This window comes from Tenrec ecaudatus, chromosome 6 (genome assembly GCF_050624435.1).
Source record: "Tenrec ecaudatus isolate mTenEca1 chromosome 6, mTenEca1.hap1, whole genome shotgun sequence".
Lineage (NCBI taxonomy): Eukaryota > Metazoa > Chordata > Mammalia > Afrosoricida > Tenrecidae > Tenrec > Tenrec ecaudatus.
In genome coordinates this window covers 6,932,175-6,950,430 of record NC_134535.1, presented here as the reverse complement: position 1 = coordinate 6,950,430, position 18,256 = coordinate 6,932,175, and the positions used below count along the sequence as shown (strand labels likewise).

At 56.3% G+C, this 18,256-nt stretch overlaps 1 protein-coding gene across 2 annotated transcripts in view; it reads right to left on the bottom strand.

The window, feature by feature from the left end:
• The window catches only part of SCUBE1 (signal peptide, CUB domain and EGF like domain containing 1), a 114,652-nt gene extending 96,909 nt beyond the window's left edge, over window positions 1-17,743 (bottom strand). The window contains exons 1-2 of one of the 2 annotated variants that reach the window (XM_075553516.1): window positions 17,536-17,743; window positions 14,989-15,126 (exon numbers count right to left, since the gene is read on the bottom strand). In XM_075553516.1, coding sequence (XP_075409631.1) covers window positions 14,989-15,126; window positions 17,536-17,623 — 226 coding nt within the window. In that variant the 5' untranslated portion in view covers window positions 17,624-17,743. The remainder of the gene's footprint in view (window positions 1-14,988; window positions 15,127-17,535) is intronic. The other variant, XM_075553517.1, reaches the window with a different exon arrangement.
• Between the last annotated feature and the right edge of the window lie 513 nt (window positions 17,744-18,256).

Sequence of the window (18,256 nt, the reverse complement as noted above, 5' to 3'; positions counted from 1 at the left end):
TGGGCTGGTCATCCTCCTGTCCCCTTAGCAAGGCAGCCCCCCACTGAATGTGTGACCATGCAGTTGACCCCGACGCCCGGTGACCTCTAGGACAGACAGAGCAGAGCTGCCCCACGGGGTCTCCAAGGCTGCCTTTTCTTAGGGAAGCTGTCCGCCATATCTCTCTCCCTCGGAGCAGCTGGTGGGTTTGGCTCTCAGGCCTCCCCGTTAGCGTGACCGCTTCTCCACCAGGCTCCTGATACAGTCTGGAGCCCTCCCCACTCCCCCTTCCCCACTGCAGCCCTGAAGCCACAACCAGGGGGCAGTCAGAACAGGGAGTGGTCGCAGACCCGGAGCCGCCACTTAGAACTGGGAAACTGGGCCCTGGAATTCCTCCGAGCCCCCTCCCTGGACTTTACCAAGGGGGGGACTGAGGCCTAGGGGGGCACTGAGGACCCAGCGTGGTCAGAAAGCCAGTAGCCAGCACCAGCAGGAATCCTGGTGACACTCCCGGTGCACTCTCCCACCTCTGGCTGCTGAGAACTGCTGCCCTGTGTGGCTGAATCCTCTCTGGCCTCATTCTGCAGCCCCGCCGCGCCCTGCCAGCAGTAACACAGGGAACAGCTGCACCACCTGCTCCTCACTCCTGGGGCCCCTGCGGCACAGAAGAAAACTGGCTGTATTCTTGACGGGTGGGGATTACCAGGCCCTTCTTCCTCGGAGCCAATGGATCAGTTGGAAACCCCGACTTTTCCGTGAGCAGTTACTTGCAAACCACTCAGTGTGAAGGCTTTTTACAGAGCAGCTAGGAAGGCCTGGACCTTGACGATGCATTCTTGTGGGCGGAAAAACCGAGGCTCAGAGGGCTTCAGGGACCTGCCCTAAAGCACAAGAAGGGGCCAAGCTGTCCCCCATCCACACTCCCTCACCTTGAAACCATGGCCTGGGTCGCCCCACATCTCAGAGCCCGGGGACTAGGACCCTTGGCTAGCTCTGAGGACCAAGCTCCCTCCTCCCATGCCCACTCTGGTCCTGCCAGGTGCCAGGGCTCCAGGAGCTGCCTGCAAGGAGGGCAGGGACCAGATCCCAGAGAACATAGCCTCATGCAAGGCCAGCCTCGGGAGGGGACCACTGGCTCACAGGTCCTTCCGGAGCCCACCAGAGACCAAGCGGGTGCTCACTGCCCTGGACTCTGTCCCAAAGAAGGAATTGCCCACGCAGAGTGCAGGGGGCTTTGGGGCTCCTGACCTCACCTCTGCAGACCAGACAGTAGAGACCAAGAGGTGACACTGATGGCAGGGACCTCTGTGATCCCAGCCCTGGTAGCTCGGTGGGCATGGCCAGCCAAGGGACCCAGAGGGGGCAGAGGGTTCTCCCTAGAGGCCAGGTACACCCAAGGAAAGCCCCCCTTCCCTCTCTGTCCAAGCTGCAGAGGATGCACTGCCCTTGTGGAAGGGGCAGGACGGCTGCTTCTCTGTAAGCGGAATCGTGGACGCAACCCCTTTCTGAACCACCTGTTTGCGCTTCTCTGAGAAAGGTCCTCGCAAATTCTTACAGTGAAATAAAAGCCACGTGGAAGCCCCTCTCCCATATCCTTGCTGCCTGTCTGAGCATCTCTGGAGACGGGGAGCCCGCCACCCCTGAAACAAGAGCCACGCCATCTGGGGCACCTGGGATGGCCAGAGGGTTCTTCTCAGGTGACTGATGCCCGTCCCCTCCCCTCTCCACCTCCAGGTTCTCTTTCCAAGATTTCTCAGAACCCTGTGGTTGTGCACACTGGGGAGTGGGGACAGGGAATGCGACTGAGACCCGGGACACACAGACCCTGGCTCGGCTACTCTCTCACAGTGTGACTGGGGCCTCAGTTTCCCCAGCTCATCTACTGTAGAGGGTCACTCCAGGGAGGGGACCAGCAACCACGTCTGTTTCCTAACACAGAGGCCTGGAGATGACTGTGCAGATCAACTGTCCCCTCCCCAGTTCTATATTTGAGACCTCTGTTAATGCAACCTGCCAGCACATTCACTCTTCTCCCTACAGCTCTAGACACCCTTTCATGCTGGTCCTCCCTCTCCTGAACACCCCCCATCTTCCTGCCTGAGTGGCTCCAACTTGGGTTACATCTGACTGTCCCCCTACCTCCCCTTGTCACCGCCATCCCCCTTCATGGTTTCATGAATGACGCCTTTGTGTCCCCATCGGCCCTGGCGTCTCTTGATCCTGTCGCACCTGCGGACATGCTCCTGCCCTCACCCAGGACAGGACTACTCTCCTTCCTCAGTGCCCATCATGGCATGTGGGATGCTCACGCTGGTCTGGCAATGTGTGTCCAGTGACTAAATGACATGGTGACCCACGCCTTGTCCACTCTTCAGACTGGGCTGCCACCCTGTGGGCCCTACCTCCCAGGCCTGCCCCCCACCCGACGAGAATCCTGGCTGGCGGTACATGGGGGGAGGTTCCTTCTTGTCTCTCACTGTGAGTTGCCCAGCCTCCCACACCTCCTGCTGCAGCCCTGATAGAGGCTAGGGGGTGGGGGTGGGGTGGGCGCTGGAACGTGGGAGACGTATGACCTGGAGCACTCAGGAGGCAGTCGGGGGCGACGGCCGAAGCAGCTGGCAGGACCCAGGCCAGCAGGCCAAGCTGGCGGCTGAGGTTTGAAACGCCCCCATCCCAGGGCCGCCGCCTGGCCCATCTGGAGGAGCCCCAAGGAGCCCCCTTGGAGACCCTCTGACCTCGCCCGCACATGAGTCCCCGGCCCTCTTTGTCTCAAGGCCTTGGGGAAGGCCGTCATCCATTTTCAGTAGCATTCAAAGGCCAGCGAGCCCACCGTTTATTTTCTTAGAAATAATGGTTTTTTTCTGGTTAGCATTCCTCCCGTGGAAAAGCAAACACAGCCACTGTGATAAGCAGCGGGCTGGGAGGAGGAGGTGGCCCGAGGCCCGCTGCCTGGCAGCCGGGAGACCCTGAGGATGGGGACAGAGAGCCCCTGATGCAGGAGAAATGGGGGGTGGTGTAGAAAATAAACCCCCTACCTGCTGGTAGCAGCAGTGCCTTCCATTCCGAATCACACTCCATCCCTTCCCCACCCGCAGCCCCCAGCCAGGGACAGGCTGTCAGCACACCCGCTTGGTCCCAGAAGAGCTCAGAGGCCCAGGAAGGCGCCTCCACTTGCCGGACCTCTGCAGCCCGGCTTTCAATGCTCCTGCGATGGGATGGTCGGAGCTGAGAACCGCTCTGTTCTTTCTGCCGTCCCACCGCTCCCAGAGCCCCAAGCCCCAAGCAAACCCAGTGCCAGCCAATGGGATCCGACTCATCGAGACCCTGAATGGCTGAGTAGAGTTGCCCCTAATTCGCAGGGTTTCTGAACCAAAATCTTTATAGAAGTAGGCGGCCTTACCGTTCCTCCTTGGAGCGGCTGGGGGTTCTGAACTGGCGACCTCCAAGTTAGCAGCCCCACGCATCACCCGCCGCGCCACTGGTGCTCACTTCCAGGCAGACCTCCCCATCCTCCGACCACAGACACCCCCCACCCCGCGCCTCCCCTCCCACTGGGACAGCTCTACCATTCTCTGCCTCCACTGCTGTGCCTCCCACACCTCCCGATGATGCCCCTTCTCAGGCTTTCTCTCCCAGGCAGGGTGGGGGGTCTTGGCTCCAGCACCACGCTGGCCACACAGGGGGTGCTCGGTGAACATTTCCCAGGCCTAACGGATCGTCACATGGCTGCAACAGTGGACTCAGGCGCAGAAACCATTGTGAAGATGGTGCAGGTCGGGGCGAGGTTTTAGGTTCTGTTGTGAACAGGGTCGCTATGGGTTGGAACTGGCCCAACGGAGGGCACCTAACAAGAGCAGCAGCAGCAGTAGCAGCAACCACGGAACCCAGCCCATGTGCATATGACAGGCCAACTGAGGCTCAGAGCTGTGGTTTGCCACCAGCGTGGGCTTACAATGGAATCATCTCTCCCTTGAAAACCATCCAAACCCACCCCTCCACCCAGGACGGAGCTGGGAACAGTTGCCAGAGCCTTGACCTCATTGCTAGCTGACCAACCAACCAACGCCAACGACCATCGAGTCAATGCCGACTCACGGCGACCCAACAGGACAGGACAGGCCTGCTCTGTGGGTTTCCAAGGCTGCAGACCTCGATGGGAGCAGGAGCCTCATCTCTCTCCCTTAGGGCGGTGTTGGGTTCGAATCACTGACCTTGAGGCTGGCAGCCCCAATGCACACCCCTCTGTGCCACCAGGGCTCCTTGCTGGCTGACTGAACCCTAAACCAAACTAAACCAACCTCACAGCTGGCAGGTCGATGCCAAGATGCCGACACACAGCGACCTTGGGCGACAGGGTAGAGCTGCCCCCTGGGTTTCCTGGACTGTCCCTCTTGACGGGAGTGGAAAGTCTCATCTTTTCCCCCAGGAGCAGCTGGCGGGTTTGACCTGCTGACCTTGGGCCTCGCAGCTGAAAGTGTATCGCTCGCTGACAGCAACCTGGGATTTTAAAACCACTTCAGATTTCTTCCTGCCCCCTGGTCTGGAGCTCTTTCATCTTCCGTGGGGGCACGGACCTTAGAATGCATAATTGGCCTAAGAATTTCCCCTCAAGCCCCCCCTCTGCCAGCCTCCCACTGCCTTTCCCGACCCCTCTGACCTCCTCCCACCCCCCAAAGGGGAGTTTTATCTGGAGTTTCCATAAAGCGCGCAAGGACGCTGATGAAAGGACTTAATACGCTCCTGGTCCTGAATGGCCAATAAGGCCAATTGGTTTTCAGATGTGTTTCGGATGCTCTGGCTAAACGGACGGCTGGGTTGTTATTAGGAGTCTTGTGGAAAATGCTTAATGACGTGCCTGGTGTCCTTCCTAACTGTGGGGCTCGCCTGAGCAGTCCCCGGGGATATAAAAATCAGGAAGTAAGCATTTATCTTCATCGCAGACATGCTCATTTTGTTAGAGCAGATACCCCGGAGCTGGTCTTTAAAATTTTTTTTGCCCCCCCCTTCCCACTTCTCACCACAAAGGGAAAGCAGTAATAGATTGGATCTGTGTGGCCCAAACAACAAAAAAAGCGGTTCTCTCCTCACCCGGCTGAGAGTGTTAATGATGGCGTTCTGGAACAGGCCCCAGTTGGAACTTGCAAGTGGGGGTAAAGCGCCCGGATAAAGGGTCTACGAAAATTAAGCGCACGGAGCAGGGCTGGTGTGCAAGGCTGGTGCAGACTAAACAGCCATTACCAGGAGGGGCTGGGTTATTTAAACAAGCCAGCGAAGGCCGGCTTGCTCTTCGTTTGAGGCCTGTTCTTGATTAGAAGCAAGAGCTTTTAATTAAGATTAGTAAGACCCAATTCAGGCTATAATTTGGTCCTTTTCCTTAGTAAATGTCTATGAAAACAAGGCAATTAAGGTTAAATGAGTTGAAGCATTTAAAGGGGGGATGCATGGGCCCCTGCTTGCCCCCGGCCTGCCCCCTCGCCATACCGAGCCTAGGCAGACCAGCTAATTCAGACCAGAAGGCCAGGGCCGGGCCTGGATGCCCCAGCAACCTTCGAGAGGGGCATGTGCGGGAGGCCTGGTGAGCTGGGGAAGCCCAGTGGAGAGGGCAGAGGAAACAGAGTGGACAAAGGCCCTGTGGTAGGCAGGGGCAGGGTACGGGGTGGGCATTGGGAGATAGGGCAGTGCGCATGATAGAGAAAGACCGTAGCTGGAGTGCCAAGAGTTTGGGCCGTGTGCTGGGCTGAGGCTGGAGGGGGGGGGGGTCAGCTCTAGGCCTGTGGTGGATGGCCTGCTTCCTATCCCGCCCCCCAGCCCTCCCTACTTTGTAGAGGAGCTCGGCCATGCTGGTGGCAATGACAGCAGGGTGGGCGCTGTGAAGAGGTAATGGACCCCATAGCCCACTGAGCTCTTAGCTACCAGACCCGCCCTTCTCCCCTTTCAGATATGCCAAGCAGGGCCTGGCTCACTGCTGGGGCCCAGCTGGGTTCAAACCCAGACCCTCGCAACTTCTCAGCTAGTGAACTGACTCAAGACGGCCTCCCTAGGCCCATGAAAAACAAAAGGGTTAAAACTAAACCCACCAGGCCGTGGGGTGGATCCTAGACTTCTGCGTCTCCTACTCGTTGTTACGCCCTATCCACCCCCACCCAGCCACCCCCACTGCCCCCACTCCCCATGGTCATTGTTAATCCAGTTCCGGTCTCTACAGATTTCCCTACCCTGGATTTCACATTCAGAAAATCACATAAAACACAAACGGGAAGCGAATAAAACCAAACATACCCAGCAGCAATGACCATATAAAACAGAAAAAACCTTCATCAGAAAGATAGCAACAAATATTTAAAACCTGAAACTTTAAAATGGCACAAAAGGAGATACAATGATAAAAAGTATTACATTTTTAACGAAAGGATCTCTGCCATAATTCACAAAGCTCTCTGCCTGGAAGCCAGGCGATCCACATGCCGGAATGATGGTCAGACTGCAGATGGATTGTGGACTTTCACTGTCATCTGGAGCCTTCTGTAAACTGAGTTTCACAATTTAAGCTCTGACACCATTCCCTCCCTTGGGTTTGGATTTTATTATTTACAATTCTTGGATCACACAGGATGGTGTGCTTCTTCGATGTGTTCTTAATTTATGCCTGAGTCAGCTGGCTGCTCGTTTGAAGACAAGCCTTTAAGGCCCCCCCCCCCCCACCCCATGCTATTCTCTCTGATGGCTGGGCATCTGGAATTGATCCTGCCTCACAGTGACCCGATAAACCAGAGTAGAACTACCCTATAGAGCAGCAGCTCTCAACCTGTGGGTTGCGACCCCTTTGGGGGTCGAACAACCCTTTCACAGGGTCACCTGATTCATCATAGTAGCAAAATGATAGTTAGGAAGTAGCACCAAAAATAATTTTATGGTTGGTGGGGTGGGGGGGTCACCACCACATGAGGAGCTGTCTGAAAGGGCCATGGCATGAGGAGGGTTGAGAACCACTGCTGTGGTTTCCAAGGCTGTCAGTCTTTCTGAAAGCAGCTGCAGCTGGTAGGTTTGAACTGCCAACTTTGAGGTTAGCAGCGGAGTGTGTGAACCACCCGGGATGTCTCCACGTGAGCGCCTGCCTTTCTCAGAGCCCCAGGTCCCTCATTTTCAGAATTATCTAGATAGCGAGGCCTTTCCTACCCCGCCCCACCCCTCATCCCTAAAACCGATGACAGCCACACCATCTTCTAACATTAGCCAGGGGCCCAGTCGGTGGGGAGGTCACCAGGGTGATGGGAGCCTCTGAGAAGTCACAGGTCACAGGTCAGGGAAGGCTTCCCAGTGGAAGTGGCTGTTTGGGGTCCACCCATCCACTCTCTCGCCCAGCAAGTGCCATGGAGCCCTGTGGCAGGCCCAGCATTGGACCCCGGGGGTCAGGGAGCTGAACGGGTCACACACGCTGCTCTTGAGGAGCCCACGTCCCAGGGGGCATCCAGGAAAACATCAATACCAAGTGCACGGGCGAAGCCAGAGGTGTTCATGGGTCGAGGGGGTGTGTGCCAGGGGCCAGGGAGGGCAAACAAGAGGGCAGCCAGCTGTCAGACCTGGGGGCTGCCCCAGACACGCTCTATAGCTCTTTCACCTCTAGCACCCCCAAGTTGACCTCCACCAGCTGCAGACTCTTGTCAAGATGTGAATCATCCAGAAACCACTGATTCAGTCTTAGGAATCAGAGGCTTCCCCAACGGCCTGAGTTGGGGAAACTAGCACCCCGATGCATAGTCTTAAGCTAGCCGCACGGGGGCGGGGGATCCCCTGCTGGCTTCCTGCACACAGTGGCAATGTGGCTGTACTGGGGGAGGCTGAGCCATTGTCAGAGATCCACTGTCCACGTGAGGTGGCTACAGGAGTTTCTAGGGGACCAGGGAAGGATGCTAAGAGGCCCAGTCAGCCCCCTGAGGGATCGTCCCATCACTTCGCCGGACCATCTCCACTAACCTGGCCCATCTCCTGGGCAGAGCTGAGGAGCTGTGTGCAGCCTGCTTACTGGGATCCAGCCTTTGGCAGTCTCACAAGAAACCCGACATTTGTGGGGTGTGCAGGATGGGGTGTTCATTTGCCTCACAAACTCCAGGTCTGGCCTTGGAAGAACCTCAAGCCATATCAGGAGCTCAGATGGGGTTGGTGGGGGTGGTTTCAGGTGTCATCTGAAGTGAGGATGGCTGGTTGGAGTGTGCGTGATTGATTGTTGATGTCTGCTGTGGGGGAAGGTGGCAGCCTATCTGCCACCTCTGAAGTTGGTTTAGTTCAGTGGGTCTCCACCTTCCTAACACTGCGACCCTTTCATACAGTTCCTCATGTGGTGGTGACCCCCCAACCATAACATTATTTTCGTTGCTACTTCATCACTGTTATTTTGCTACTGTTGTGAATTGTCATGTAAATATCTGATAGGCAGGATGTATTTTCATTACTACAAACTGAACGTAATGAAGGCATAGTGAGTCATCAGAAAAACAATATGTCATTATATATCGTGAAATATTTATTTCTAATGACAAATAAAATGAAAATTTGTCTTGAAGCATGGTGTAGCATGGGTAACAGTCTTGACAGAACAGCAGTAAACTACAGTGCTATATTTTGCCACAGTATGTGTAAAAAGCCAACGTCAGTGCAAAGGTTGAGAGAGCTTCTTTTTCATCAGATCAGCGTATCTGCATGTGGGCGGACCCGCCTGGAGACGGATAGAGGAGCGCTATCTCGGTTCCTAAGATCATCGGAAATATGTATTTTCCGATGGTCTTAGGTGACCTCTGTGAAAGGGTCATTTGACCCCCACAGGGGTCGTGACCCACAGGTTGAGAACTGCTGGTTTAGTTGAACCTTCTGTCATGTCCTTTATATTCTTGTGAATGTTTGCCATTAATCTATGATTAATCTGAACAGTCAGTGAATCAAAACACTCCATCACGCAGCCATTTTTAATTCTGCTAATTGTTGGAAAGAGACAAACCTTTACTCCCAGATAGGAAACATCATCATGATCACCACCACGATCAACAACATAACTATCATTGCTATCCTCACGGTCAAGATCATCAATATCACCACCATCATGACCAACACCACCTTCTGTCATCATCACCATTACCATCACTGTTGTCATCATCATCATGATCAATATCACCATGATTATCATCAACCTCATCATCACCACCATCATCAAGATCACCATCATCACCATCATCAAGATCACCATCATCATCACCACTATCATCAAGATCACCATCATCATCATCATCATCACCACCATCATCATCATCACCATCATCAAGATCACCATCATCATCACCACCATCATCAAGATCACCATCATCAAGATAATAATCATCATCATCACCATCATCAAGATCACCACCATCATCACCACCATCAAGATCACCACCATCATCACCACCATCAAGATCACCATCATCAAGATCACCATCATCACCATCATCAAGATCACCATCATCACCACTATCATCAAGATCACCATCATCAAGATCACCATCATCAAGATAATAATCATCATCATCACCACCATCATCATCATCACCACCACCATCATCACCACCATCAAGATCACCATCATCATCACCACCATCATCAAGATCACCATCATCATCATCACCACCATCACCACCATCATCATCACCACCATCATCAAGATCACCACCATCATCAAGATCACCATCATCACCATCATCAAGATCACCATCATCATCACCACTATCATCAAGATCACCATCATCATCATCATCATCACCACCATCATCATCATCACCATCATCAAGATCACCATCATCATCAAGATCACCATCATCAAGATAATAATCATCATCATCACCATCATCAAGATCACCATCATCATCACCACCATCATCACCATCATCATTATCACCACCATCATCAAGATCACCATCATCATTATTATCATCATGATCAACATAGCATTATCACCATTATCACCAACACCACCATCGCCACCATCGTCATCCTCCTCCTCCTCCTCCTCATCTCAGTCACGTGAATTACTTAACACAGTCCTTCTAGCCAGGGTCTGTGCAACTGCTCCTAAATGGGTGGGTAGAATATGCAAATGTGAGGTGCTTATGGCCCACTAAGGAGGCAGGATAAATTGTTTATAATGCAAATAAGGTACATGGCACCTTTGTGAGAGTGGGCCTACTCAAATGAGGTGCACTTTTTGCCATCCTAGTAGGCTTTAAACAAATCATCGCAGAGGTGGAAGGGTGACTCTCACTGCCATCAAGAAATAAGCGCCAGCAGGAGAAGAACATATGCTTTGGACATGAGACCACTGTGCTGAATGTCCCCGATGCAGGAGGCAGAACTGTGACAGCCGAGATGACAAGACACAGCAAGAAGCAATGGTGAAGAAACAACAGTAGCAGAATTGGCACAAGACAGAGTAGTGGACCCCTCGGTCCATGGAATGAGAACGCTAAGTGTTCTTGGCCAAGAGGCTTGCTGGTAGAGTAGACTGCCCCTCTGGGACTTACTAGCAGATCTAAAAGAGCTTTATAACACTTGACCAAGCAAGGTAGGGGCTAGGCTGAAGGGCCAAGGGCTGGAAAGAAGCATACCCATGGGCATGGCTGAAGGGAGGCTGTCCTGATTGAAGAATTGTATCCTGAGCATTTCTAATCCTGAATTGTCGTCTGTTAGTTCCCTAATAAGCCTCACAACTGTGAGCACTGTCTGTAAGTTCTGTGTGAATATTGTAATGAATTAGAGAAGTAGAGGGTGCCATAGTACAGATGGCTGGCGTCAAAACTGGCATATAGGTTGGAGAGTGGAGTTATGTCTGACCTGTATCTCACAGATTAAAAAAAAAATCTCACAGATCTTAATTCTACTTTTCTCAAGTGAAGTTAAAGGTCTGACCCCACTGCTCATACCATTTTCGCAATCATCACACTTACAGCACCTGTTTATAAGATGTCCCATGCACCAGGCTATGTTCAAAATGCATTACATTTGTTAATTCATTTAACCACCATGTCTTCACGGAGTGGAGGTAACAATGCTGGCCCAAGACTTGGCTCAAGCGGTCTGGTTTCAAAGCCAGTGCTTTAGGGAACTTTAATGTGCTTTGATGAGCAAACCTAAATGTGGATGGTTTACCCCCTCCTCTCTGAGCAGAAATGCCCAGGGAGATAACAACCACCGACAGAAACGCAGTGTAGGCAAGTGGGTCCATCAAATCTGGGTTCTGGTCCTAACTCAGACAAGACCCCTACTTGCTTAGAGCTTCATGCCCCCATTTGTGAACTAAAGAAGTGGACAACTGGATGACCCCAAATTTCCTCAGGTGCCATGACACCCAGCTGGAGGCCCCTCCAGGTTTCACAGAGTTCACGGCACTCCTGCGGAAGTCAGTGGGGGATCTGGTGGCCCTTGGGTGAACACCCCAGTGACTGCATTGGTTGTGACACGTGATGCCTGTGGGTGGGTTCCTTGGATGAGGAAGCCTCAGTGCAGTGGGACAGGGTCCACTCAGACCCCCACACTCTACACTAGTCCACTCCCGTCACGGAGCGTGTGGCCCAACAGCACCCTTCTCTCAGCTCCCACCAGTTATTCTCTGTGTTCAGGCAGCCCCACAGATCCTGACGCACCACCCCCACTCTCCCAGACTGCTAAGAGGATGGCCCCTGCGAAGGACTTGGAACTCCTGCAGCCCACCGGATTGTTAGCTCCTGGGGGGTAGGGGCCAGGTGGCACCATGTCGATCCCCAACGAGCATATCCAGTGGTTCTCAGAGCTCTCCACACTCAGAATCTCACTGAGCCTGCGACTACTCTGCGAGGCAGTGTGGACAGGCGATGCCAAGGATGGTGTTGGCGATGGGGATAATGATAATTGTGATAATGGTGGGCATGGTGATGATGTGATGATGGTTGGTGATGGTGGTGGTAGAATAGGTGATGATATGGTAGTGACGGCAATTATGGTGATGATGATAGTGATGGTGGTGATGGTGGTAATGATGATGGGGATGGTGGTGGTGGAGGCAGTGATGAGGGTGATGATGTGATGATTATGATGATGATGGTGATGGTGGTGGTAGTGACGGCAATTATGGTGATGATGATAGTGGTGGTGGTGTAGGTAATGATATAGAAGTGATGATGCTGGGGATGGTGGTGATGGTGGTGGTGGCAGTGATGAGGGTGATGATGGTGGTGGTGGTGGTAATGATGATGGGGATGGTGGTGGTGGCAGTGATGAGGGTGATGATGGTGGTGGGGCGGTGGTGGCGGCGGCAGTACACACAATATATTGAGTGTCTATCATGAGCCATCTACTGAGGCTGGCAGACCCCTAGCACACTGCATCTCACTCAATCACATGAATGTGATGGGCCAGTATTTTGGTCTGTTCAACCCAAGTGGAAACAGGCTCAGACATGTCCGATGACCACCCCACTCTCATCCCATCATGACAGGTGGCAGCAGGAATGGGCTCCCACACAGAGGCAAAGCCTGCCTCGATTTCCTCTCTCACTGGGCAGGCTACAAATGACTTGCTGGGGTTTCTAGCAGAGCCAGCACCCACTGTCCTGCTGTGCCCTCACGTACCCTCTGTGGGTGCCTAGCAAAAAGCCGCTCTATCTAGAACGCCAGCCTTGGTGAAAGGGAGTCAGTGCAGAGTATGCATTTCCACTACCTCCTCTTCACCCCCCACCCCAGCTGGGCCAGGCCCTGCCCAGGAGAAGGACACCCAAACCACTCAGACGAGGGGCTCTGCCATTGGGGGCTGAGTGGGAGCTCCAGGGGGTGCAGAGGTCCCAACACTGAGCCCCTGATGGCCCTGCTGACCCCATTAGGCAAACTCCTAGTTCAGGGGAGGGACTAGATGGTGAATTATAACCCAAGCTCAAGACTGTGATGATGGAGGAAAGGTCAGGAGCCGAATAACTCTTGAACGTGAGTATGTATCTGTGTGTATGTGCATATATGCATGTGTACCTGCATGTGCATGTGTGTATGTGTGTGTATCAGTGGAGGTATCCAGAAAGGCTTCCTGGAAGAGGCAAATGGAAAGCGAGATTAGGAACTAGCTAGTTCACAGTGGAGCTCCAGGCGGGGGCTCTTGTCCACAGAACAGGGGAGGTGGGACCAGGGCCTAGGGGCTGCTCAGGGTTTCAGAAGGCAAAGGCAGGAGCATTTGTCACAGTCCCTGTGTCCCTCGGAAAGGGTCTGTGGAGACAGTGCCCCAACTCTCGAGGTTCCCTGGGGCTCTGCAGGTCGGCACCCTACAGACCTATGCTTCCTACTGTCCAGCCCCCACCTGCCATCCCCTGGACCTTGCTGCTGTCTCTCCGCTGCAGGACAGCAGGGACAGTCCCCTTTCTGGAGGGTCCCAGAAGGAGGGGTGGACCCTGGTGACCCAGTCCTGGCCTGCTACCATAGCTCTCCCCTGCCAAGGTACCAGGTCCACTGAGAGAGGCAGAGTGTCCCCCAATAGTCACACACACCCTAGCAGGAGCCCCTCAGAAAAGCCAGGCTCCAGGCCCTGCCAGCAGCCAGATCCCTCCTTGCTCACAACCTACTGTCTCCGACTGCAGCCTGGCCAAAGCCCAGAGCACTGTGGGCAGGCGCCAGCTCCCCGCTCTGGATCTCTGGCCATGGATGTGGCCCAGCCAGGCAGGAGCCAGGCGACGCTGTCTGCCTAGCGCTCGGCTCCTGTGCAGACTCCATCAGTGGGTGAGTGGAAGGGAGGTGGGCAGCAGTATCTCCCAAGGGACTTCAGCTCCCATCAAGTCCTCTCCAAGGAGCCCTGGAGGGGGAACAGTTAAGTGCTCAGCTGTGAAGGGAACGTCTGTGATTCAAACCCAGCTGGCGGCCCCTTGGGAGCAAAGACCTTGGGAGCTGCTCCCATGAAGACAGCAGCCTAGCAAACCCCACGGGCAGCTCCACCTGCCACACGGGGACCACTGTGTGTGGGAATCTGCCCCACAGCCCCAACGACAGCTTTCAGAACAAACCCTGAGAGAGAAAGACTAGGTGCCCATCGGGCGCTCTCCCGCTCCCCTTCTCTTGGGTGGTGCATTCTCTCTCTCTTTCTTTCTTTCTCTCTCTCTCTCTCTCTCTCTCATGCTCACTTTTCCTCTTGCTCTCTCTTTCTCTTGTGCACTCATTCTCTCTCTCTTCCTCTTTTGCATGCTCACTCTACCTTTCTCTCTCCTTCCTTCTTTCTCCGTTCTCCCCCAAATCTCACACCTCGTGAAACTCAGCTGGCAGGTGGCCGAGGCAGAGAGCAGCTTGTAGGAGTTGGGAGTAGCGGCCCCACTCTGCCACTTGACTCTCAAGGACCTTGGAGAGGATAGGGACAGGGACACGGTGCCTCTCCAGCCTCTTCCATCAAATGGGGAGTGGTGGTGGTGGCACAGGAGTGCCTGGGACCAGACTCCTCCAGGGGCACCCATGCTGCAGAGTGTGCCTGGAGGTGCTGGCTGGCTTGGGAGGTTGGGCTTCACCCTATCCCCCATGTTTATGGCTCTGAAGTCCAGCCTCCTGGGTAGGTAGACTGCAAGGTCAGATGGTCAGACAAGCTCCCCAGCTGCAGGGAAACAAAGATGGTGGCTGGACAGAGGGATGGCACCACCTCAGGTGTCTCTGCCCACACTTTTACACTCGAGACGCCAACGCCAACACCGCAGCCGGTCACCAAATAGAGCCTCAGGGCCCACGAGCGGCACAGGGTGGTGGTTTTGGATTCGAAGTTAGGGAGGCAGGGCGGAGGCCGGGGCTTAGAGACCTTTCCCTTTGTCCAGTCAGGGGCCAATACTCACATCTATAACCCAGCACCTGATCTCACCTTCTTTCAAGCCTTCCAAACCTACGTGGGTTGGGGCCCCCGTGCCTCCATCTCCCACCCTCCAGGGAGTCTCTGGTGTCCTAGGGCCAGGACTGGGCCTGGCTCACTGGGGGGGCAGGTGGGGTATGGCTCTGGGCTCACCTTCACACTGCTTGCCTTCCCCCTTGTAGCCGGGCTTACAGAGGCACTTGTACGACTTGGGTGTGTTCTGGCAGATGGCGTCGATGTGGCAGTCATCTGTGCCGTCGGAGCACTCGTCCACGTCCACGTCCATGTCCCCTGAGGGGGGGGCAACAGGTGAGGTGTGGCCAGGGACCTCCTCCTGACCCCGTCCTTGCCCTTCTCATGGGGTCCGTAAGAACAGGCATGCAGCCAGCTGCTCAGGGCTGGACGGGACAGGGCCAATGCCTGTGGCTTCACTTCCACCACAGCGCCACTAAGCAGGCCTGAAGTCCCCTTCGAGGACTAAGTTGCACCTGGCTCAAGCCATGACACCCCAGTCACCTCATGTGCACGTGGAAGTCGGACGCTGGATGAAGAAGACCGATAGAACCTTAGCAAGAACCCAAGGGAGCCCCCTAGAGGCTGGGTGAGGAGCCAGGGAGGTATAGCAGACGTTGATAGCTCCTTACGGGGCAGTGACTGGGCTCTGACAAGGGCGGGGGAGCAGCTCCAGGGGGCTCTGCTAGATGACTCCCAGATAGCAAGAAGGGACACCCAGGTGGACACGGACAGCTAGAAGGGCCCAGGAGCTCAGCACTAGGGGCCCTGGGCAGTCGTCTGAGGGAGCCACACCCACACCCACACCCACACCCACAGACACCTGTGTGCAAACACACTCTTGCACACAGATTTCTGTGCACACACACATGGGCAGTCACACAAGCAAAGGGAATCACTTTCCGAAGGACTCTACATCGGGGGTCCAGCCCTTCAGCTGTGGGTCCAGGAGGCCTGAGCCAGAGAGCAGACCAGGGCCCCTGGCCAGCTGTAAGATGGGTGAAGACCTTGGGAAAACACAACCCCTCCCCAAGGGTGACCCTGACTCAAGGGCAGAGACTAGGGAACTTGCTCATTAGTGGGGAACAGGGCTGGGCATGTGCTTCTGAGATAGTGACCAGCAAGGACAATAGGCCACATGGGAGAGAGAGAAGAGAGACTTTAAGGGCCTTTGGTCCTGGCTCCCAACCTCCCACCAGGTAGATATGCTCAGGGGGACAGGGAAGGAGTTTGGGGGTTGACCAAGGAGAAAGTGGGGCACCTCCTAATACCCCTTCTGTGTGTCTTTGGATGACCCTAGAAAGATTAAGGGCTAGGGAGTGGACAGGGGAGGCGGGGAGAGGGATCTGGCCCTGTGTACCTCATGGTCCACCGGCCCCAACCTCTCTCCCCCACCACTGGGGCTTTGGACCCAGGGCTGCCAAGGGCCAGAGCAGGGATGGAACACACATCCCAGACAGATCCAGAGCTTCCTGAAAAAGTACAGTGGGGCCCGAGGGAGAGGTGCAGGAGCAAGCAGCTGTGCAGAGTGCACAGGCTCTGGAGAGACACCCCACAGACACTGGGGTGTGGGCAGCAGGGCCACATCCCAGGGGGCTGGGGACCAGCTGGCACTCCCAGCAGGGCACTATTCTGAGCATGTAGCCCCTCCTGATGCCACACACAGACTTCAAGGGCCCGGCTGACCCAGCATCCTGGAGAGCCACCAGGGGCATACAGGGGTCCCTGAATTTTACACCCCAGTCCCCCAAATTGAGGAGGGGAAACTCCTGCACACATGTAGGAGGTGAGAATGTGGCTTCAGTTTTATCTTCCAGTAATCTACCGGATTGCAGGGGGAGGTGACAGACAGGGGCGCCTGTGGATTCCCTGCCGATTTCCTGCTCCCTCCCTTCTTTGGGGCTCTCTGTCCAAGGTCAAAGGTCCATCTCCACTCCCTCCCGTGCCGCCCAGCTCCTTCCTGGAGTCTGTCCAGCTGTCCTCGACATTGCCTTCGGCGGCCGTCCATCTGTCCATCGGGTCCTCCCCCCGCCCCCCCCCGCCGGTTTCAGCACCTCTGTCTGCCTTCTCCCAGGCCGCCCCTCCCCACCCCCACCCCCGCGGCCGCTGGTCAGTCCGTACGTCCCGCTCCTCCTCCTCTTTCTTCTCTGGCTAGCGGTCCCTCCAGACCCGTCCCTCCCCACTGTCCCTTCGCGCCCTCTGCCTCCCCGGGCCCCTCGCTCCCCCGCCGGTCTGCGCGGGCTGTTCTCTCTAGGCGAGTCGACTGGCCTGTACATTTCTCCCTTTTGTCTGTTTCCCGAGCCTCAGTCTGTCCGTCTGTCCCTCCACCTACTGCCCCCTCCCTTTTCCGATGGCGGTCCTTTCTCCCTCGCTCCCCTCCTCCCCGGCTCCCCTCGTCCCTGTTGCTTGGGGGTCCCCCGCCCCCGTTGCGCACTCGGGCTTGCTTTTCTCCTTGCTCCCCTGCCACCCACCCTGCGGGGGCCCAGCCCACCCTCTGCGGTGGCCTCGGGAGCTCTGCGCGGCTGGGGGGAGCGCGGGCGGCCTCAGAGGTTACTTTGCAAAGGGGCGCGCGGGGGGCAGGGCGCCCTCCCGACGGCCGAGGGGGAAGCAAGGGCCCGGGGAGGGGTCCCGGGGGAGAACCGGGGACCTGCCGCCACAGGATCCCCGCCCCTCCTGCGGGGCGCTTACCTGGGGTTTCGCTGGCGGCCGCTAGGCGCCCGGGCGCGCCCAGGGCGAGCAGCACACACAAGTGCCAGCGCACAGCCGCCGTGCCCATGTCGCGGCGGGCCCGGCCGGGCGAGCGGCGAGCGGCGTGCGGTGGCGGCGGGCGGGGAGCGGACCCGGCGGCCGCTCCGCGAGCGCTCCTCGCTGCTGGCCGCTCCCGCGGCGCTGCCTGCCTGCCCCGGGCTGGCGTGGTGACGAGCTGACAGCGTGCGCTCATTGGCCCGCCGCCGCAGGGGGGCGGGGCGAGCGCGCGGCCCGCCAATGGGCACCGGGCGCCTGCCAGCGGGGGTGGGGGGCGTGAAGGAGGGCGTGGGGGGCGCCCCCTCCTCGAGGGTGGCGGCAGGTGGGGGCCCCGGCCCTGGGACTGGGGAGCAGTCTGGTACGGGCTAGCTTGGAATTGTCCCCAGGCTGCGCCCGTGTCACCCCCTGCGTCCAGTATGGGCGCCCCTGGGGGACCCGCCCAGGGGCCCCAGCTCTCTCAGTCTCTCTCGCTCTTACACACACACACACACACACACACACACACACACACACACACACACACACACACACGGCCTCTGGGCGCCCATTTGTGGGGAGCCACCCCAGTGTACCGGCAGAGCCGCGGGCGGACCCCCGCGCGCGTCCCCAGCACCCACACTGCGGCCAGCTGGCCAGGCGCGGCCGCCGAGAGCTGGGACGGTTG